Below are 23,349 nucleotides of genomic sequence, written 5' to 3'. Positions count from 1 at the left end.
AGTCGGCGAACCGGAACCGTGGAAGGTTGTCATACCAGGAGCCAACTGGAAACACGGCCAGGAAACACAGGAAATTGTCGGACAGGTGCCATGGATAGTCGTTCGGTCGGATCCTTGAGAGGATGGCGAGTCGGGAGCCAAAAGCATTAGGCCAAAATAAGAGCATTAAGCGGGAACCAAACAAGTTCGTCGGACCGGATCCACTGGGAGATCTTCAGACCGGTGCCATGGAAAGTCGCTGGACTAAAATAACGAAACAGTTGTCGGGCCAGATTCACTGATAGGTCGTCGTACCGAAAGCCATGGGAGGTTGGCTGGCCGGTACCATGGAATGTCGTCAAATCAGGAACCAGGGGGTGGTCGTCGGGCCAGGAGCCACTGAAGGACTTACGAGGCATACCACGGAAGGTCATCAAGCCGGTGCCATGGAAGGTCGTCGGACTAGAAAGCCAAGTGAAGGTGGTCGAGGTCGTCGGACCGGAAGCCACTGGAAGGTCGTCGTGCCAGATCCCGGTGGAGGTCGTCGAACTGGCACCATAGAAGGTCATTGAGTTGCAACAGGAACGAGAGCGTGTTCCGGTGCGTGCGTTAAAGAGGAGTAGCCCCATCTTCAAGAAGAGCCGCCGAAGGCAGTAAGGAGACTGCGAATGTGTATCTTGAAAGGAGTTTTGAAATATGTCTGATCGAAGCAATCAACGGGATAAAAAACAACATATACAGGTGTTCAGTCCGACGAGCTGACTGAAAGTTGAAAGGAGAGCGCGAGAGAAGGGTCGTCGGCCAATCAGCGAGCAGCAGCCGACCAGTCGAAGATATAAAAACGCGCGCTGCGGCGCGTATGGGTCATTCGTTATCAAAACCGTTATCAATATAGGCGGAAGTGTAAATTTGTAAATAAAGTGTAAATAGTAGAAAAGTTAAAAGAGAAATAAAAACAAGTAAGCCATGAAACAGTGCCAAGTTTCTTCTGGTGCTTCGTTCCGACGCCTTGCTCCCGGGACCAGCTGCCACAATCGGCTCTTCTTAGAGACCTTCCAGAAAGATTTTTGGATCTCGGTCAATCAGGCGATCGAGACCCCTCCGAGCTTTGGCCGCCAGGCAGCGTCATGAGGACCTGCTTCCACTGATGGGAAAACCATGTGTGGTTGTCTCTTGAGGTCCAATCTCACGAGGGAAGCGGACCATCAGTGGTAGTTTTCCCAAGCGCGCACATAGACCCAGCCTTGGCCTCCAGGCAGACAGTCTGCGGATCTGCCTCCACTGTTTGGCAACCACCAGGTGTAGTAAAAGCCTAATCCCAGAAGGGAAAAGGATTTTGCCAAGGCCGCTCCTCCCTACATTCCTATGACTTTTCATGGCCACAACAACAGGGTTGCCAATGTGCCTAATTTTTCAGGATTTGCTTGAAGGCCCCTCCTTAAAACCTGAAAAGCCTTCGCTTTTTTTCCAGATTTTTGGAAAAAGCCTGATTTTCCCTGCTTTATATTTATGAGAAAAATTAATATGTTTCAATATCAGAATAATGTACGTCAGTTGAAACACAATAAAGTTATTTGAAATTTAAATCTAAAATTTAGTAATGAGATATAGGGGAGACAAAGGCATAATTGCCACCTTAAAAAGAACGCTTGTTTTACCGTAGAAAATAGCTAGATATGTGAGTTACTCCATTGATTCGTGTTAAGACACTAAAAAAGTCTACTTCATAACTGCCTGTAACTTGAAAAAGTAGACATAAATGATTGAAAGTGAATTTAATTTTTTTTGCCAGAAACTGAAAATCAGTCACTGTAGGGGCATAATGAGAACCTCCCCCCCACCTGGGGCAGTAGAAGCACCATTAATCGGGGCACGATGAGCGTTTTCTGTCGTCAAATCTAACAGCGAATTGAACTCGATGAAGCCAACTGACGATTTGGCATATTGGTAAGATGTTGGAGGGTAATCACAGGACTCGAGTTCGATTCCTGGTCAAGATTTTTTTTTTAATTAATACTTGCTGAACCGGTGTGCTTTGCTATTCCTATTGAAATTGATGGAAATTTATCAAAAAAAAGATTCGTTCTTGTTTTCTTAAATATTCTTTTTTGTTTCCAAGTTAAGACTTTGTATTTATTTATTTATAAGTCCCTAGATTCTGCCACAATAAATGTTTAATTTGTATTAAATTCCTTTCCCATGCCAAATTTGAATCCACTTTCCAAGTCATTCAAAATAAAACTATGAGAGTTTCCCTGTTCAATGATCAAGAAAACGTTTATCGTAAACCAATATCTTCTATGCAAAATTTGCTCGATCATTTTTCGAGTTATTAAAAAAGCGTAAGGGAGCACCCCATTCCATTTTTAACTTCCTACTGAATCAAATTTTTTTTTCATACACTTTCCTATGATAAATTTGACCCCATTTGCTTAAAATGTTATCGATTTAGGCAAAAAAAATGAGAGTCCCCCTCTCTCCCCCTATCCATACCCCCACTGGAGAATCGCCAAATAAGCATAAGAGCATTACTCCATCCCAAAAACCTTCCTCTACTAAAGTTCGTTTCTTTCGTATGACTATTTTTATAGATTTGTAACCGAAATGTATGTATGAGGCTTTTGTGTCCTCTTTCTATCTCACCCAATGCAGGAAGAAAAGGTCCCAAATAGTTATAAAAACATTAATCGTATCAAAATGCATACAATCCGATACCAAATTTAGTGCCTTCCAACTGTTTAACTCTCGACATCTTTAAAAAAAACTGTGGTGGCACCTTTTCACTTTCTATTCGTTTACTAAGATCAGGAAGAGGTCTCAAACAACCAGAGAGTCTTTTTCCCTTATACAAATATCCTCACATGCCAAATTACGTTCCATTTGCTCGATTATTTCACCAGTCATGCAAATAACTGTATGGGAGCCCTCTCCCTTTTTATGATTCTCTAATAAAAGGTGGGAAGAGTTTCAAACCATCTTGGGAACATTTCGTTCACCCAAATAACCTCGCATGCCAAATTTGATTCCTCTTACTTGATCAGTTATCGAGTATTGAAGAAATTTGTACGGGCCCCCTTCCCAAATCCGGAAGTGTTTCAAACAATCATAGAACCTATTCCCACATTCAAATGTCCTCCCAAGCCTATTTGTATGGAAGCCCCCCCTCCCTTACAATTTTCCCGTTACTGGAAGACCCAAATCCCCATCTATGCCGCATTTAGTACCATTTGCTCAAATGGTTCTCAAGTTATGCAAACATTTCACTTTTGCTTTGGAGACCCCTTCCTCTTCACCTTCACCTGCCAAGTTTCCTGTAAATCGGTTTATGCTGTATTGAGATGACTATGAACAATTTTTTGGTAATTTCTTCGAAAAAAAACTCGTTTTTTCAAAGCTTCCTCTTTATTCCGGTTTCCTGGTCTCTCTTTCCATCCAGATCTCGGTAAGTATTCAAGAAAATATATTTCTCCAAACACCGTAATAATTTTAATCTCCGAAAACTTCGCATCTATCTAAATTATCTCCACAATTCTCTCGGGCAACTCCAGCGATCACAATTCGTATTAGTGCCAATCTTGAGCCAATAACGTTGAAATATAGAGAGCTCGTGATTGGAGTAAAGACTGTTTTTTTTTAATTTAAAGAAAATCTGATGCTATCGATCCATGCCATCAGGGGCGACCCTGAGTACTGATTCTGTGTATATTTGTTGACTGTTTGTTAAAAAAAAAACTTTCGTGGAAAAAACCAAATATGATATATCAATTTTTCAAATAAGGATACTTTTTTACTTTTTTCTTCACTCTAAGACTGTAATTATTCCACTCAGGACCTAAACTTTCTAAAAAGGAAAAGTTTTACAATTAATTGTTCCTTAATTTCAGGCTGTTAATTTGTTTCATGCGCAATTAGTCGAAGTTTGTCGTTTGTTTCTTGAACAATATAGAAAGTTATAAAATTCTTTCCACAAATTGTTTTGCTGTTGCTGTCTAAGAATGGTTGCAGAACAAATCATCAACGCTTCAAAAAAAAAAACGGTTGAAAATTTTCCCATCTTTCATGTCGGCATTTGGGCTTTAATCTTTCTGACTGCAAAGATCCAAGCCTTTATTTTTTCATAACTAGTAGGCATGTAACAACCAATTACACAGCCATAATAAAGTGTTAATAAGTAGGCATGATAATGTGGAAAAACAATAACAAAGTTGGAAATCTAGTCTTATGTTTCCAATTTGTAAATTTATCATCTTAAAAAAGTTGATCAAAAACCAAATTTCAGTGCGATTCTCATGGAAAATATACGTTGTTTATCTCCACTTGTAAGTATTTGTTTGAAGTTTTAAACATTCGGTCAGTCAGAATAGAGAAAAACTGTCGGTACTGTGGTCGGATTAAAATAAGTAGAAATCACCAGACTGCTTCCCGTTCCAACCGGTGAATCTGATTCTGCCATTTCATTACTGATTCATAAGCGAGTAAACAAAATTGCTCCCACACGCCAGAACAATCAGAGCTTTACGACATCAGCCGACGAAAAAAGTCAGACTGTCAACACCCCCCGGAGCCACTTTTCTGACAGCAACCCCATCCGGGAACGGTTTATTTTTCTTGTTTAGTAGGACGTGAAAGAGGCATGTGAGCTTCCGGTCAAGCTAACGGTTGGTCTTTAGCCTTCCGAAATGACGGCAACTAAAAAATATCGGTGCTAATGTAGTTAGGACAATAATTGATGAATCTGGCTGTTTTTTTTTGCTTTTCCGGTGTCAGTTCACTAAAAGGTAAACGGAGGAATTGAATGTTGTGTTGACAGGATTCTAATCGTTGTAGGATATTAGCAAGGTGGTCTCGATGATGTTCTGTTTCATTGAAAAATTGATAAAGGCAATCCCCGACATTTTTATATTACTGAAACCGAAGCGGAAATGACTTTTTTTTCGTTTGCTGAAATAGTTGAAATCATCTTGAAAAGAAAAAATGCTTTTCCATGTCCTTTTGAAAGGAAAACGAACAACAAGTTCTTGTTATTATCAACTTATTGGGATAGAATTATGATGCAGAGAAGAGTCGTGTTAAGTAGTTGAGAGACTAGAGTAGGGTAGAGTTGAGTAGACTTGAGCAGAGTTGAGTAGAGTAGAGTAGAGTTGAGTAGAATAGAGTAAAGGAGGGTAGAGTAGAGTTGAGTAAAGTAGAGTAGAGTCGAGAAGAGTAGAATAGAATAGAGAAGAGAAGTGTAGAGTAGAGTAGAGTAGAGAAGAGAAGAGTAGAGTAGAGTAGAGTTGAGAAGAGTAGAGTAGAGTAGAGAAGAGTAGAGTAGAGAAGAGAACAGTAGAGTAGAGTAGAGCAGAGTAGAGTAGAGTAGAGTAGACGAGAGAAGAGAAGAGTAGAAAAGAGTAGAGTAGAGAAGAGAACAGTAGAGTAGAATAGAGTAAAGTAGAGTAGAGTAGAGTTGAGCAGAGTAGAGTAGAGTAGAGAAGAGTAGAGTAGAGTAAAGAAGAGTAGTGTAGAGTAGTGTAGAGTAGAGTTGAGAAGAGTTGAGTAGAGCTGAGTAGAGTTGAGTAGAATAGAGTAAAGGAGAGTAGAGTAGAGTTAAGTAGAGTAGAGTAGAGTAGAGTAGAGTAGGCGAGAGAAGAAAAGAGTAGAGAAGAGTAGAGTAGAGAAGAGAACAGTAAAGTAGAATAGAGTAGAGTAGAGTAGAGTAGAGTAGAGTAGAGTTGAGTAAAGTAGAGTAGAGTCGAGAAGAGTAGAATAGAATAGAGAAGAGTAGTGTAGAGTAGAGTAGAGTAGAGTAGAGAAGAGTAGAGAAGAGAACAGTAAAGTATAGTAGAGTAAAGTAGAGTAGAGTAGAGTTGAGTAAAGGAGAGTAGAGTAGAGATGAGTAGAGTAGAATAAAGAAGAGTAGTGTAGAGTAGAGTAGAGAAGAGTTGAGTAGAGTTGAGTAGAATAGGGTAAAGGAGAGTAGAGTAGAGTAGAGTAGAGTAGAGTAGAGATGAGTAAAGTAGAGTAGAGTAGAGAAGAGTAGAGAAGAGAACAGTAAAGTATAGTAGAGTAAAGTAGAGTAGAGTAGAGTTGAGTAAAGGAGAGTAGAGTAGAGATGAGTAGAGTAGAATAAAGAAGAGTAGTGTAGAGTAGAGTAGAGAAGAGTTGAGTAGAGTTGAGTAGAGTTGAGTAGAATAGGGTAAAGGAGAGTATAGTAGAGTAGAGTAGAGTAGAGTAGAGTAGAGATAAGTCAAGTAGAGTAAAGTAGAGAAGAGTAGAGTAAAGAAGAGTAGTGTAGAGTAGATTAGAGTAGAGTTGAGAAGAGTTGAGTAGAGTTGAATAGAATAGAGTAAAGGAGAGTAGAGTAGAGTAGAGTAGAGTAGAGTAGAGTAGAGTAGAGTAGAGTAGAGTAGAGTAGAGTAGAGTAGAGTAGATTAGAGTAGAATAGAGTAGAGTAGAGTAGATTAGAGTAGAGTAGAGTAGAGTAGAGTAGAGTAAAGTAGAGTAAAGTAGAGTAGAGTAAAGTAGAATAGAGTTGAGTAGAGTAGAGTTGAGTGAAGTAGAGTAGAGTAGAGTTGAAAGAAGAGTTGAGTAGCGTAAAGTATAGAAGATAAGAGAAAAAATGTAGAGTAAAGTAGGGTAGAGCTAATCAGAGTTGGGTGGAGTAGAGTAAAATAGAATAGAGTAGTGTAGAGTGGAGCAAAGTTATGAAGACTAGACTAAAGTAGGATAGAGTAAAGTAAAGTTGGACAGGGTAATGTAGAGTAGAGTACAGTAGAGTAAAGTACAGTAGAGTAAAGTTGAGTAGATTAAGGGAGGGTAGAATAGAATAGAGTTAAATACGGTAGCTGAGATCTGAGTAGTGGAGAATAGAGAAAACTAGGGCAGTGTAAAGCAAATAAGATTAGAGTATGGAACAGCTCATGATTTAACGGATTTTCCCTTTTTTCATCTATGCCAGAGTAAACTAACCATCGATGGCTGATCGAAGCGAACGCTGGGACAAGCTGCGGCTGCTGCTCTGGAAGAACTGGACCATCCAGAAGCGGCACAAAGTGCAGACCATCTTCGAGATTGTCATTCCGGCGCTATGCTGCTCGATGCTGATCATGGTCCGGGGACTGATCGAGCCGATCAAGATCAAGAGACCGATTCTGTACCAACCGATTCCCGCCAACTACTACGGAACCTTCAAGTTGGCTCACCTTATTATTTAAAAAAAATTTAAAGAGTATGATAACCAGAAGTTTTTCTTTATTTTTAAAGCTGGATGATACCTCCGGTTCTACCTGTTGTCGTCTACTCTCCGAAAAACCGGATACTGGATGAAATTGTTTCCAACGCGATTCATAAATATTTGGACACCTCGACTACATTCACGCATGAAGCATTCGCAGACTCTGAACAGCTTCACCAAGCGCAGGTGAAAAAGAACTACTTTGTAGGGATTGAGTTCGATGATTTGATGGCGGTGAGTTTCTAATTCCTCAAAAATTACTTAAGTGTCTTAAAGGTATCCTCTGTCATTTCAGAACATAACAAAACCACCAGGAGAAATTCACTTTGCACTACGGTTTCCGTCCGAATCTCGAAGCAGTACCTGGAAGTTTCCGGACTGGCAAACCAATCTTTTGGTAGATCCGTTTAGTTTAGGTGCTCGAGACCGGGAACGTGACGATGGTGGAGACCCTTTCTATTTCCTGGATGGGTTTAGCCCAATTCAGGCGGCCCTTTCGATGGCCATCATCAGTGCTCACGATCCGGATCGAGGGGATCCTGGACAAATATTGTTGAATGTGAGTTGAAACCTAATTCATTGATTTATAACTGATTTATAAATTCTTTTCCTTTTCCAGCGCATTCCCTACCCACCGTTTACTGAAGACAATCTGCTACCGGCCATGCAACAGCTGCTACCCTTGATCATCCTGATCTCGTTCTTCTACACCTGCATCAACACCGTCAAGTACATCACAATCGAAAAGGAGCGGCAGCTAAAGGAAGCGATGAAGATCATGGGCCTACCAAACTGGCTTCACTGGACCGCTTGGTTCCTGCGCTGTATGGGCTCGTTACTCGTTACCATTACCCTTGTTACGCTGCTGATGACCGTCAATCTCTCGTTTCGATCGGACCTCTCGGTTTTGAGGAATTGCAACTGGACGGTTCTGTGGGTGTTTCTGCTAGCGTTTTCGGTGGCTACTGTCTCCTTCTGCTGCATGATGAGCGTATTCTTCAATAGAGGTTTGTTTGTTGGCGGCTCGGTCAAGATTTCTGTGGTAATGCTGATTGGTTTCTTAATGTTTTAGCTAACACTGCCGCTGGAATAGCTGGGCTGATGTGGTTCTTCACGATGATGCCGTACAACATTACCGTCAGCAACTATGACGACATGGGACTCGCTTCGAGGTTAACCCTCAGTCTACTGTCGAATACAGCAATGTCTTATGGAGTTCTTAACATCGTCCGACTAGAAGCTAACGAGATAGGTCTCCAGTGGTTCAACCTTTTCTCCCCTGCCACCATGAATGACCGGCTTAACGTAGGATTGGTGATCATAATGCTTCTGGTAGATGCCATGCTATACATGGGGATAGCGCTCTACATCGAGCAAATCATGCCCGGTGAGTTCGGGGTGGCAAAACCTTGGAACTTTCTGTTCACCAAAGAATTCTGGAACAGGGACAAAATCGAGGACAGCAGCTATCAGAATGTATATCCATTTAACATTTTTGATTCAAAATACATTGAGCCGGATCCTCCTAATCTGTATGCTGGCATCCAGATCCGCAAACTCCGCAAGGCATACACCAAAAAAGTAGCCGTCCATGGGTTGACCTTAAACATGTACGAGAATCAGATCACCGTCCTCTTAGGACATAACGGAGCTGGAAAAACCACCACCATGTCCATGCTAACGGGTATTTTCTCACCGACCTCCGGAACAGCTCTGATCAATGGCCACGACATTCGCACGGATCTAGATGGGGCCCGGCGTTCCCTAGGTCTCTGCCCTCAACATAATGTCCTCTTCGACGAACTAACTGTATCGGAGCACATACGGTTTTTCGCAAAACTGAAAGGACTATCCGAAGAAGACATTCAACAGGAGGTTGACAAATACGTTCAGCTACTAGAACTGAGCGATAAGGCAAACGCTCAATCCCATACCCTTTCCGGAGGGATGAAGCGCAAACTGGCAGTGGGAGTTGCCCTCTGTGGAGGATCCCGAGTTGTCCTGCTGGACGAACCAACGTCAGGGATGGACCCTTCGGCTCGTCGTGCCCTTTGGGAGCTTGTTCAGAAGGAAAAAATAGGACGAACGATTCTTCTAACAACTCACTTCATGGACGAAGCCGACGTGCTAGGAGACCGAATTACAATAATGGCTGAGGGAAGCCTGAAAGCTGCAGGCTCCCCATTCTTCCTGAAGAAAACTTTCGGAACCGGATATCGATTGATTTGCGTCAAGCGGGAGAATTGTAATCGGGAGCTTTTGTTGGACATATTGAGGCGACACATTCCGGATGTTAGGTTGGATACAGATATCGGAACCGAACTGTCCATCATCTTACAGGAAGAGTACGTCAAACAGTTTCAGCCGATGCTGGAGGATTTGGAGCAGCAGATCGAAGCTTGTGGGATTTCGAGTTATGGTATTTCTCTGACCACGATGGAGGATGTCTTTCTGAGGTAAGAGGTTCTGGTAAGATTTCTAAACCATAAAAATGAAAGTTTACTCAATTTTTGAGTCCGAGCACTACCAATTTGTAACTCTGTAATCGAAACTCAAGTTCTGATCAGATGCTTATCTTATCACTTATGGTCTGTACATGGCATCTGGCTTTCCTACTTAAGCTGAAAGAAAAACATTGTATGTATTTGTCATTGATTGATCTACGTCATCATGCAAATCTGTTGCAATGCATTTCAAAACGAAACCATCGATCAGAGCTTCAAACTATAAATTCCATCGTCTTCATTTGTATGATCACAGTTGCGAGTCTCGTTTGCTTCATAGTACATGCTTCGAGAAACTCACGACCAATAATTTGCATTTCTCTAATGATGCTTTTATCTAACAACTAGCGTTCCTTGCTTAATTGACTGAATTTCTTATCTCGTCAGTATTCAACTTACAAACTGTTTTTCTCCTTTCTATCATTTGCTAGGTCCGCGTGTTCTACTGATTGCAATTTGTCAAACATTTCAATCATGTCAATCAATCAATCAATCGATTTAAGTAGGTACAGCATTCTAAATACATCTCCAATAAAGCTTAATTTAAACCGTGTATCCTCAATCCCCAGATGCTTTCGAAAACATTCACTTGCTCACGGGACGAGAGTTACTGATCAACCAAATTCAAGCCCAATTCTTCAAAAACTATTTGTCGACACTCCGAAGACCGATTTCGCTATCGATGCAGGTTCTTATTCCGATCATGTTTGTCATCATGACCTACTTCATCATCCTGAATGCCATCAAGGAATTGCCACCGTTGGACATCAACCTGGAATCTTACAGTGAATCCGTTACTGTACTGGAAGACCACCAAGCAACGGTAGCCGCAGCTTATCGATCCCAATTCACGAACCTAAGCCAAGTCTATGAACTAGTTGTGATCCACGAACCGATGAACGATTTCATCCTTCGAAAAAGTAAAGAGTCCATTGCCATCGTCAATACCCGATATTGGGTTGGCGCAACAGTGACCTCAAGCTTCGGAGGAACGGCCTGGTTCAACAACAAGGGATATCACACCATTCCACTGGCCCTGAATTTGCTGATGAACGCCTTCTGGAAGGTTTCCTGCAGCGAATGCGAAATTCTAGTGACCAACAAACCTCTTCCGTTCCGTCTTGGGACTAGATTCGAACAGCTGGAAGTGGGTGCTAACGTTGGCTTCCAATTTGCTTTCAATACTGGCTTTGCGATGGCTTTCGTCGGTGCTCTCTACATCATGTTCTACATCCGGGAAAGGACTTCCCGCTCCAAGTTGCTTCAAATGGTCAGTGGAGTTAATGTGACACTCTTTTGGGCCTGCTCATTCCTGTGGGATTACACGGTGTTCATAATCGTGAGCCTACTCTATCTGGCTGCGGTTGCCGCAATTCAGCATGAGTCGTGGTCCGAGTTTTCGCATCTGAGCAAACTATTTCTGGTGCTTTTACTCTTCGGATTCTCGATCATTCCCACGACCTACATGCTCAGCTTTCTGTTTGACGTTCCTGCGACCGGTTTCGTCAAGATGATGCTGTTGAATACCCTCTCGGGGACGGTTGCTTTCACTGCCGTTACGCTGCTCAAGTTTGAAGGCATCGAGCTGAAGCGTGTTGCCGAGGTGCTGGAGTGTATCTTCACCTTCTTTCCGAATTATGTGTTCAATCATGCGCTGAACACTTTGAATGCGGTTTCGAGCATCGAGGCCCTCTGTGATCGACAGTGCAAGCATATGCCGATTTGTTCTCAGGTATGGCAGAAGTTTTTCATATTCATTTTATCTTACAGACTGTTTGTTAGAGTGACCTAAATTTGTATGAGCAAATCAGAAGACTTATAGGGCCAAAAGTTTGGGATCACCCTCTCAAAAACATGAAATTTTTATCGGCCTTATCTCAGCCGTCTTATTACATATTGGAATTCTTTTGATCACATTCAAGAGATCGCGAGTAAAATCTGATTTATATGTATTTGAAACAACGTAAATATTGAGATTATATGACTTAAATTTAGCCTAAAGATGGGACACTTTTCAAAAACCGAATGTTAAAATTCAAACCCGAACATCTCAGGGTTGGGTGGACCAAAATTCGAAATTCGAGTTGCATTCGAATTCTTTTTTTCATACTTAATAAAATTCATTTGTTTGATTTTGTGCGAAAAATTTGCAATGTACTTGAAATATATAAAATAGCTACTTAAGTCATCGTTCAAAAGTTTGGGATCACCCCTTAGTATGGTGAACGGCCAAAAGTTTAGGATCAGTTTTCATGCAGATGACGGCATGGTGTCTGTCACAGGATCATTTTTTTAGTTAGTAACCACAGGTGGTAAATCCCGGTTAACGGATTGTATTCCAAGTCCCCAGTTTGCTACTCTGGGTCCAAGGGTACAATGAGAAGACTCATGATATACCGGGTGTATACTCCCTACTCCCTAAACTCCACCTGGGGCCGCATACCTGATTCCCACCTCGAACTGTTTAGCACACTATACTTCAATAGTGCGAGGTCTAAATCGCGCTAGTGCGTTCCAAGGCAATACTCAATAACGAGACCACTTTCAGCAAAACCGCTCATCCTTACGACTCGACGCCTGAACTCTCCTCTAACGACTTGAGAACCGACATCCCCTCACAATGACTCGAAATTCCCACACAAACCTCTCCTCTTCGCGACTTGAGGCCTGGTCTCTTCTCTAACGACTCGAGATCCGACACCTCCTCGCATCCACTCTAGGTTGACCTCTCCTCTGCACGATTATGGCCCGATCTCTCCTCTAACGACTTGAGATCTGACCTCTCCTCGTAATGACTCGAGATTACCACTAGTACCTCTTGTTGATTAAGAGGCCTGATCCCTCCTCATACGACTCGAGACCCGACCCCTTATCATAAAGACTCGGGATTGACCACACAAACCTTTCCGCCTGGAGGTTCGAGGCCTGACCTCTCCTATAACGACTCGAGGCCCGACCTTTTATCTCCAGGATTTGAGGTTCACCACCTTGCCCGTCGTGTGCCAGATCGAGAGCAGCTTATCCTAGACTCGCGCCTGTCACGGCACACGCGCGGGACCTAACGCAACGACTCGGATGATTCCCGACAAAGACGTCATTCTACTCCGACCCGAATGGCTCACCGGGCGTCGAGAGCCATTCTACCCGTGGGTATTCCTCGAACGTGGAAAAGCCCTTGTAACAGTATCGATATTTTACTTTTTTGCTTGTGCACCCCTAAAAGATATTTATAGAATGCTACTTCCCAGTGCATTCTCTGGCTTCAAACCCTTAGCCACTCAGGGATAGTACTCCCAGACACCCATCAGTAATTGGAACTCACGAGAGTGCTCTTTAATTGAGGCACTCAATGACGTCGAACCCCACCGCCAAAGAGCACTCCAGATATGACGTCACGAAGGAATCCCCTTATTTAAATGAGATATGATTGCAACTGGAGTAATTGTTTTGCGTTTGATTTATATGAAGCCTGTCGTCACCAGCTGGTTGATATGCGTCCGGTTATTAACCCCATCTCTAGACTAGTATGAATGTAGTGGTAACCGGGGTTGTTGATTTCGCTCCACCCGAACTTAGACCCGAGATCGGAGATCAAAACCTCGGATGAGATGAAAAGGTCTTGATAAGAAGAAATTTTCTTCGGAGAACTTCGTGATTATCAGTTCGCTAATAATTACGAAGTTCCGGTTACGAAAACCAATAACTTTTTTTTTGTTCTAAGGGATAATGCTTTTCCTCGTCCACTTTTCTCTGGACTGTGAAGTAGGCTAGATCGGTAAAAATTTGTGTTTCGCGCGTTACTTAGTACACCAAGGTACTACAAATAAAATTAAACGTGGTCTTAACAATTTTATAAAAGTTGCATTTTTCCCTCAGTTTTCCCTCCGAGTGCAAGTTAAGGCGGCCGCACAATAGCCCGTCCATCGTCGCGTCACGTTGACATTTAATTTTGAGGATGCCGTTTTCCGTTTGAGTCACCACAATGGTGCGTCGCGTCAGTGAAGTCATTGTACTAAAACGCAAAACTTGTTCTAAACGGCAGCGTTTTCCAGCGTCGACGTTTTGGTTTTGAAATAAATCGAAATTTAAGCGCGTCAGCAGGGATTGAACTATTTGTTTTTGATATTTTTCGTCAAAGATTGACACAAACAGATTCAAAAATCATATCATCGACATTTTATTTCTTCGATGATACAAATTGGTTAGAAACGTCATTAAAATTTATTTTTAACATTATAATATATTTGACTTAATGATGAAATTATATGGCATTATTATAAATATTAGCGTGATTTGTAAGTTCCCGTTTTTCAAAAATAAAAATAATAATTAATGAAACTTTTTGTGTTGGAGTGTGCTGAGTTTAATCTCAATATTTCCCTGTCAGTGGACGCTATATTGTGGTGCAAAAATTGTAGACTGCGTCGCGTCAGCGTTTTAGTACTGATTGACGGCGTTGACAGCTGACGCGACGCGACGTCCGACGCGGTATTGTGTGGCTGCCTTTAGAGTGCAAATTGCTTAACGAGTGCGATTACATTTTCGATAAAGGGTAATTTATATTTTTTATTGAAATCTCAAAGTGCGTTCGGATATGAGAACTAATGTAACACACAGATTCTCGGAGGAGCCGATCCACCTACAACCCGCTATCATCCAGCCAGGGAAAGGTTAAGGCGCCCGCACAATAGCACGTCGGTCGTCGCGTCGCGTCAGCTGTCAACGCCGTCGTTGAGTACTAAAACGCTGACGCGACGCATCCGACGATTTTTGCATCACAATACAGCGTCAGGTGACATAGCAACCAAAAGTTTGTTTTGATTCGTTTCTTTCGTTCACGGTGTCAAGTTTATGCGACTGAAATACAAAATTTTTCGTTGTGATTAAATTAAAAATTTATAAGGTAGAGCAGGAAAGCGGTTGGTCGCCTCCCAGGGAAGTGGAACTAAACTACAACCAGGGTTACTGAAAATCGCTTCGTTTACTTCAAAAGTTCAAATCGTTACCGATGCAACCACAGTAACGACGCTGTTTAGCATTTACCCACGACGGGAGGGATGAATGACTTTTAGAAGTTAAAATCCATCCAAATTAAAAAAAAAATTTACCCACGAACGAATTAAAACATGCAACAGAAGAACGCCGTCTTAGTGAACTATGTACGATGATTTTTCGTTCTTTTTCTGTTGCCTAGGGTTCCTTGTTGATTTTCTCCTCCAGATTTTCAGTCATTGTTTACTCCAGCAATCATTCACTTCGCAACAGAATCAATTCGTTAGCGAGTTGATTCGACGCGAGTTGAAGAAGATGTTGTTGATTCATGCCCAGACTTCGACCCTTAAGGAAGAATGCTACTAGGAGAACAATTCCCGAGATAACGACTAAGACCCATACAATTGACACAACTTGAGAGGAAAATAAGCCAATATTGGTCTAGATTTAGTTTTTGGGCACCTCTTGTGTTCCTAGAATTGAATCATTTTGCTTCATGAAGCATTCGTGGTGAAGCATGATCATCAGCGAGTCGAGAAGGCGCCGAATGATACGACGCCGTCTTCCCGCAATGTTTTCATCAAGAGCGAATGATGATTGTTTGATGGTTACCGATAGTAACTTAGTCTTCTTTATCTCTTTTGCTGGCAACCCTTGAATTTTTGGCGCGCGGCTTTTCTGCCCATCGTGTGCCAGATCGGGAGCAGCTTGTCCTGGACTTGCGGCTGTCACGGCACATTTTCTGGACATTGAACGCTACGACTCGGATGTTTCCCGACAGTGACAACATCTTACACCAACTTTAGAGGCTCGCCCGGTATCGAGAGCCTCTCTACCTTTGGGTATCCCCCGACAGTGGTTAACCCTTTTCCTGCGAGGTCCGCTACGAGAAAGGTATAGTCTTATCCCCGCAGTTTTCCCCTAGGAAGCGGCACTACTCGGATATCCCCCGGCGTTGGGATATCCTACACAAGTTCGCGGCGCACCCATGACCTCCGCTACGCAGAAGATGATGCCTTATCTTTGTAGCTTCGATCAAGAGATCAGACGCACACTACTCAGATGTTCTCCGTCGATGGAGTTCTCTTTCACCGTTCGCGGGCTGCCGTTGGCTCCACCTTCTCTGCAGCGCAGTCATGATCCGGGTGAACCCATCGCTGATCGCATGCCAAGTTTTGGAATCCGTACACATCCTCTTCACCACGTTGTCTGCTGTCGTGCCGTACCACCGCAAACCTCGGACAGGAAAACACCCCATGTTCGGGTGTTTCCTCTACGTCATCACAATCTGGGCAATATGGCGATGCCACATGTCCAAACCGGTAGTGGTACTTCATGAAGAATCCATGGCCAGACAGGATTTGGGTCATAAGGAAGTCCACTTCACTGTGTCTTCTCCCGATCCAGCTCCCGATGTGCGGGATCAGACGATGGGCCCACCTTCCTCTCGCTGAGCTGTCCCACAGCTGCTGCCAGTTGGACATCGAGTCCTCGTTGGCGAGATCTCTTACATTGGGCATGTTTTTGTTGTCGAAGCAATATACATTCTGCTCTAGCAAAACCGAGATGGGCATTACGCCCACCACTACGTAGGCGGCTTCGGACGACATGGTCCGGTACCCACGGATAACCCGCAGGTTCATCAGCCACTGAACGCTGCTAAGTCTCTGTAGGTCCGTGTGAGTGCAACTGTGCGCGCTGCCGCTCGATTACACCCATAGTCGACTTGTAGTGACTTGTGAAGCTGAATCTGTCGTCTATCATCACCCCGAGGTACTTAATTTCGCGTTTGGATACGATGTCACACGGTCCAACTGCAATGGTATCTGTTTGGGGTGAGATCAGGTTGGTGATCAGTACCATCTCGGTTTTGTGGTGGACTAGACGCAGGCACTTGGAGTGCAACCAGTTTCCACTGCCTGGATAGCTACTGTGGCAAGTAGCTCAACCTCCGCTGTAGAGGAGCCTCTCGCCAAGAGGACAACATCATCCGCAAACCCTACGATGGGAGACTCATTCGTAGGAGCTCGTCGTACGTGATGTTCCATAGGACCGGGCCGAGTATTGACCCCTGTGGATGAGCGAGGACACAATCGCTGTCCAACTGACGCTGTTGAAAGCGTTATTTATGTCTAGAGTGACCACCGCGCAAAAGCGGAGCCCTCTCCTCTTCGTTAGACAACTGTGAACAATGTTTAACGGCAAGATGTACACAAAAGAGACAGTGTGTTGTTTGCTTCTCGTCCTCAAAAATCTCCCAAGCATACAATCGGCGGCTGTAGGATGCCATCTAGCGATTGTTTTCCACGTGGAACGTTCTTTTCTTGATTGACCATGTTCACGAAAGCCGGGTAGTGAAAGGCTACGGTCTGCATGCACTTCAAAAATGGTAAAATCGGTCAAGACGAAAGTGAAGGGGAATCAAGTTAGATCAATCCAGAGGCTGGCTGGTGAAAGAAGCGAAGACATACCTACATCGAATTCTGCCATTCAATGATTGGTCAAAAACTTAAAAGCATCATCAAAGGCAAGGTCTTAGTTGAAAAAGTGCAGCTGATCGTCGGTCGTGTTCTCAGTCGCATCCTGCGAATCGATTGAAGATGATTCCTGTTTTCATAAAGGTTGAAGTACAAGTTAATACTAAAGTCTACAGAGACATTTCGAAGAATCAGGTGCTTCCGTGGATCCGGGAAAACTTCGGCGAACCCGAGAATGTAGATTCCCAACAAGATAAAGCCCATGGAATACCTCGAAACGGACCCATTCCCGGCTCCGGCTCTGGGCTGGTAATTCCACCTCCTCGTGGTCCAGGGCGGAAAAGTGTCTGCAAATCCGGCGATTGCAGATGTACGACTAAGAGAACTATCACTAAACCTACTAGAGGCCATCGACGGCCCAGACAACCAGAAGTCGTATTTCCTTTTACAGATTATATCGTTTAGAATGTCATTTATACTCATTTTCGTATATCTGCACCTACAATGTGCGGTCCATGCATATTCTTTATCGTATTTGAAAGCATTGCATGATTTTATTACGACAAGAAGAGAGACTCGTATTTATGTGCATATGAACTCGACCTTTGTGTACGACAATTCGCAAAAAATCCGTGAAACGACCGATATACGGTGATCAGCCGTGACTGAGAGATTTTGTCGTGCTATGCATAAAATAATTCGAAATAAAAAAACGTATATAACTGTATTGATTCGTAATAATGGCATGCAATCGTATACTTTTGCAAATTAATTCGCATGTCAGATTTTCGTAAAACGTATTTGCTGGCAATCGTTAAAGAATACAAAAAAGTTCAATAAAATCGTTTATGATAATGGGACATCGATGATCGGAATCGTATTAAAGGAGGCTTCAAAATGTTAGTCTATTTTTAGATCATCGATGACGTGTTCTGCGACTTAAAAGATTTAAGTTATAGAAATATACGATTTGCTTTTGGTTTAATGCCTTTGAAGCAAATCCCCTTGAATTTATATATTACAGATAGCGTCGAGGAACCATCATGAGCTGCAGATCGTATGGTCAGGGGATCAAGTCCAGGTACTAACAATAACTTCATGAACGTTAAAAAAATCAGCAATCAGGCAAATAAGAAATTTTTACGATATAAACTTGAATTTGACAGCAAAAAACGCCTTTCTTTGAAATAATCTTATTTTTTATTATTTTTGGGGATGAATAAACCAATTGGTTTAAAGTAAAAAAAAATAATAATCTTATTTTTATTCAACTGACGGAAAATGAAAGCCCTGCACTCAAGTCGCTAAAGACGACCAAATAAGTCGTCAAACTTTCCATATTGTTACGAAAAATGTCGTATATTACAACATCAATCTTCTATATGATGATGTAAATTGTCATAGTATATTCCAAAAAGAATCAGGGTAGTCGTAAATGATGCGCATGACAAGTCGTGCAAATCTTAATTGGATACAATCCAAATCAAGAATATGTTTGCTAATGTACCTATATGGCCTCCAAAATGATACGTATATACTGGTTTTGCTACATTATATACGATATGTTTACACGTATATTTGCACGTATATTTGCGTTGCAAATTCGAAATACCCACCAAATGGTTGTCTGGGGGGTCTGCCAAATCCACCCGGGTATTTAGGTACTCGGGTGTGAGGGTGAGGGTCCAACACGCGTTCGACGGGTCATGTCCCTGAACTGCGGATGTGACCGGAGAGTAGATGCGTAAAGTGGCGACATCATGTCGCATCAACACTTAGAGATGTGTCAGACCCAAGAGATGTCAGATGAGACACAGCGTTGTGCCGGAAGTGTCAGGGTTCGACAGGCGTTTCGGGAATTGATGCGCCCGAATCGTGAAATCGACCTGATTAGGGCGGTCAACAGCTTGCTTTGCGCTTCGGGGAGTGACGCCCCCGACTTGCAAATTGGGTAGTTAGTGCTAAATGGTGACTTAAATCAACACTAGACGGTTCGGAGGAGTCTAAGTTTTACACGTGGTTTAGTGAGAGTGTCATCAACAACTCGCATCGAGTCGTGTTGGAATGACGTCATTGCTCATAGTGGTTTCGGAAACGAATATTTCATTGGAGCGCTTTAGCTTCATTCCACCGCTAAAGATAAAGTGTGTTAAACAGTTCGAGGTGGGAACGAAGGTCAAGTGTAGATTTTTTTTTTGTAGCATTGTATCATAAGTCGTCCAATTGTACCCATGAACCAAGAGTAGCAAATTGAGGGCACGCGGTGGCCGTGCCTTGGAATGCAATCCGTAAAATGGATTTACCACCTGGGTTATCAACTTATTAAAATATCTGGCTGGAGGAGAATATGAAGATTTGGCTGAAAGATCTTGGCCTCCGAACAGTCCGGATTTGAACTCCCTTGACTATTCGATACGGGCGTATGTTGAAGCGATGGCCTGTGGATCCATTCACCCAAGTGTCAGATTCTCTGAAGGCTTCCATCTTGGAGCTGTAGGCTTCAATGTTAGTGGCTTAAATTGTAAAGTTATGCTCCCGATTCAGATCTAGCCTGGAAGAAGCAGTTGAGAACGAAAGTTAATATCAAGGAATGTGATTTTGAACTTTAATAACAGATTTTCGCATTTTTTATAGGCCATACTGTACTTCGCTTAGAGCCAATTGTCCTAGCTAGTCGTTAGGATTCGTAACGTGTTTAGAAAGAATATCCATATCAACGTACGTAGTCTGAGATGCTTTCCGGCCGTTTCGGCTGCCAACTTGAGAGTTTTTATTTATTATTTATATCCATTTAATATACGTTTGGTGTATTCGAAAGTCATTATGTAGGTGAATGTAGTTTGGAATGTGGGTTGTTAAGATTTTTTTTTAAATTGTGGCGCAATTTATAAAAAGTGAGTTAAATCTTGGAAAAACGTTCTCACTTTGCTAAACTTTGTCGTCAGTCTTAACGGAATCGATTGGAAACAGTCTGTCGCAAGTTGCGACTCGCAACCCGCGTTCCCATAGTAAGTTTGTTTAACTTCCTGCGCTGGAGCTATGTAAATAGTCATGTATTTATTTTAAGTTTCTGATCTTTTTTTTAGATATTATCCTGTTCTGAACAAAAGAACGAATACAGATGTCGATTCATAATCCCAAATTTGCCTAAAGCATCTTCCTCTCTTCTTCCAGGAATTACTCTGTGAGCTGGTTCCCAAGTGCTGTGATTTGGATGTTTTCACTTTCGGCGAAACTGGCATCAACAAGGATCTAATCTTTTTGGTTTTCGTTGGCGTGACGGCTTGTGCCGTAGTTCTCATGATTGACTATCGAACCTACCAGGAGGTGTTTGCCAAGATACTCAATAATTCTAAAAATGGTGAACCAGAGATCAACGGCACGGTTTCACCATCAATGGATGACGATGTACTGGCTGAGAAACAAAAAATCGGTGCCATGAGTCCGGAGGATATTAAAAATTACAATCTGGTGCTGAGAGACGTTTCCAAGTATTACGGGAAGTTTCGGGCGGTGAACAATATTTCCGTTGCGATCCCAAACTCGGAATGTTTCGGTCTGTTGGGAATAAATGGGGCCGGGAAGACGTCAACCTTCAAAATGATGACCGGTGACGTGAACATCACTTCAGGTGAAGCTTGGGTCACCGGAATCAGTCTGCTGACGGATATGATCGAAGTTCACAAGCACATCGGATACTGTCCCCAGTTCAACGCACTTTTGGACGATTTGACCGGACGGGAAACACTAAAGTTGTATGGGCTTCTTCGAGGAATCCCTCCGGATGATATAGGCAGCGTATCGGCGATGCTAGCAGATGATCTCAATTTTACCCGACATCTGGATAAGAAAACAAAAGATTTCAGTGAAGGAAATAGAAGGAAGCTTAGCACTGCCTTAGCTTTGATCGGCAATCCTGTGGTAGTTTATTTGGATGAACCGACCACAGGAATGGATCCTGGCTCGAAGCGGCACTTTTGGAATGTAATGTGCAAAGTTAGGGAAGCTGGAAAATCGGTCGTCCTCACGTCGCACAGTATGGAGGAATGCGAAGCCTTGTGCACCCGGCTGGCCATCATGGTCAATGGGGAGTTCAAATGTCTCGGCTCGACGCAGCATCTGAAGAACAAGTTTTCCGAGGGATTTACTCTGCTGCTCAAAACCAAACCCGAACCACCGGAAGAACTCGAACCGAGGGTTGAAGCGGTGAAACAATTCGTACAAGAAAAATTCGAAGGAGCAGTTTTGAAGTCAGTAATGAAATGGGTGGAATTTCAAATCGAAATTTACAAAACTTTATTTTTTCTAGGGAACAGTACCAGGATTCGTTGAGCTTCCAGATTCCACGGTCGGAAATGCGCTGGTCGACCATGTTCGGGCTGATGGAAGCTGCCCGTGAAAGTTTGGCCATTGAGGATTATGCTCTGGGGCAAGCCTCGCTGGAACAAGTTTTCCTGCACTTTACCAAATATCAGCGGGAAGAAGTGAGTGACTGATGGAACGGTTTGGTCCCAAATCATGTGATAGGCGTCAGCAATGAAGGCTCATGTGCTTGATTTACTTAATATTTAAAATGCCTACTGTAAGAGTGACATTTAAACTGAAATTACCATAATTATTTAGTTGACTTTACTTGATGGAACATCTCAACCATTTTTTTTTTCACATTTGGGTTGGGTTTGTCATTTTTTGCCTCTATATAGTTCACTAAGAAAATAGGACACTGAATCGGATTTGTTCTGTGTCTTGAGACATGAGCCATACGACATAGGGTATGAGACATACGACATGAGACATGCATCATGAGACATGAGACATGAGACATGAGACATGAGACATGAGACATGAGACATGAGACATGAGACATGAGACATGAGACATGAAACATGAAACATAAGACATGAAAAATGAGACACGATGCATGAGAGAAAGGACAAGAGACAATAGTCATGAGATAATACATGCGACACAATACATGAGACATGAGTCATAGGACATGAGATGTGGGACATGAGACATAAGACACGAAACATGAGACGCAAAACATGACCCATGAGACATGAGACATGAGACATGAGGGCTGGCACCCGCACAGAATACAAAAACAGACGAGATGAAAACGGAAAATGACAAGCCCTCCGAGATGAACTGAAGTTAAATCACTAGGCAAAGGGTGCCCGATTTTCCCCACCTTAAGGTTTCCATTGGACCTTTAGTCAGAAAGTTAAACAAAAACGAGATTTCGCATTTACAGTAGTCAATAATCAGAACTTGAATGAAATTGAAATTTGAGGAACATTGTTAAAATAATTTAATAGATGAAGAAGAATTATCGATCTTAAAAGTTTATGTTTATGCTTTTGAAAATTTCAAATGTGTTATCACTGGAGAACAAAGTTATAAAATAAATTTAAAGCTTCTAGATAAAGGTGTCAAACTGGTATCCCGAAAATGGATGAGGTCATGATGAATCAGTCAAATTCTTATTTTCGAAATCCTATGATGACCTTAATCTTCAAATCTCTGATGGTTCAAATTTCCTAAACAGACTCAAACCTCTCATCACTTGCCTATACAAATTGGAATCCATTTTCCGGAAAAACAAACTCCTGCAGTTGCAAGATCGAACCTAACATGGCCGGAATTTCTCAAACAGCTTCATCCCGAAACCGGACAAAGGTAGGCAACCAATTGCCAAACATGGTAAATCTAGTTGCTGGAAACTGAGTTTGGCCTTCGCGGTCCATCGATCTGGGATAATGATGATGATGGTGATGCGCCAGCCAAGCCGGGCCGTTTCGTATCGGTGAATTGATTCCGAATGAAATGGGCCACGATATCGAAAGTAGTCCATACATACCTTCGTGTATACGAACAGTAACAATCCAGGTCCAGTTTTCTCTCCGGTTTGCCCCCAAAACAGAACGGAATCAATTCAGCAACAGCATCATCATCATCATCATCGTGGGAGAATGGATTTGGCAAATCGGTTTCGACAGCCAAGAAAATTCCGAACTGGCTTTGTGCCTTGCAATGGCATTTCGATCAGTCGTTTCCGATTCTTGAAATGAAATTTGATGGATCCTAATGGATTCGAAGGGGGTGGAAACAAGAAAATTGAATCCCATTCGGTAATTTGGATCGTTAAATGCCCTTGGAGAGGTACTTTTTTTTTCTCTACAGA

At 42.6% G+C, this 23,349-nt stretch overlaps 2 protein-coding genes across 3 annotated transcripts in view; one reads left to right on the top strand and one right to left on the bottom strand.

Annotated features, from left to right (window-relative positions):
- LOC129751004 (uncharacterized) overlaps window positions 1-23,349 on the bottom strand; it is a 951,184-nt gene that overhangs the window by 353,330 nt on the left and 574,505 nt on the right. The window lies entirely within an intron of this gene.
- Window positions 4,190-21,671, top strand: LOC129751005 (phospholipid-transporting ATPase ABCA1-like). Its single transcript, XM_055746240.1, has 10 exons — window positions 4,190-4,298; window positions 6,917-7,150; window positions 7,222-7,426; window positions 7,488-7,751; window positions 7,812-8,199; window positions 8,265-9,648; window positions 10,128-10,198; window positions 10,266-11,428; window positions 20,340-21,415; window positions 21,475-21,671. The coding sequence occupies exons 2-10, from the start codon at window positions 6,933-6,935 to the stop codon at window positions 21,659-21,661; spliced, it is 4,956 nt and encodes a 1,651-aa protein (XP_055602215.1). The 5' UTR covers window positions 4,190-4,298; window positions 6,917-6,932; the 3' UTR covers window positions 21,662-21,671.

This window comes from Uranotaenia lowii, chromosome 3 (genome assembly GCF_029784155.1).
Source record: "Uranotaenia lowii strain MFRU-FL chromosome 3, ASM2978415v1, whole genome shotgun sequence".
NCBI lineage: Eukaryota > Metazoa > Arthropoda > Insecta > Diptera > Culicidae > Uranotaenia > Uranotaenia lowii.
The sequence above is the reverse complement of the archived record's forward strand: the minus strand, read 5'-3'. Positions and strand labels throughout refer to the sequence as shown.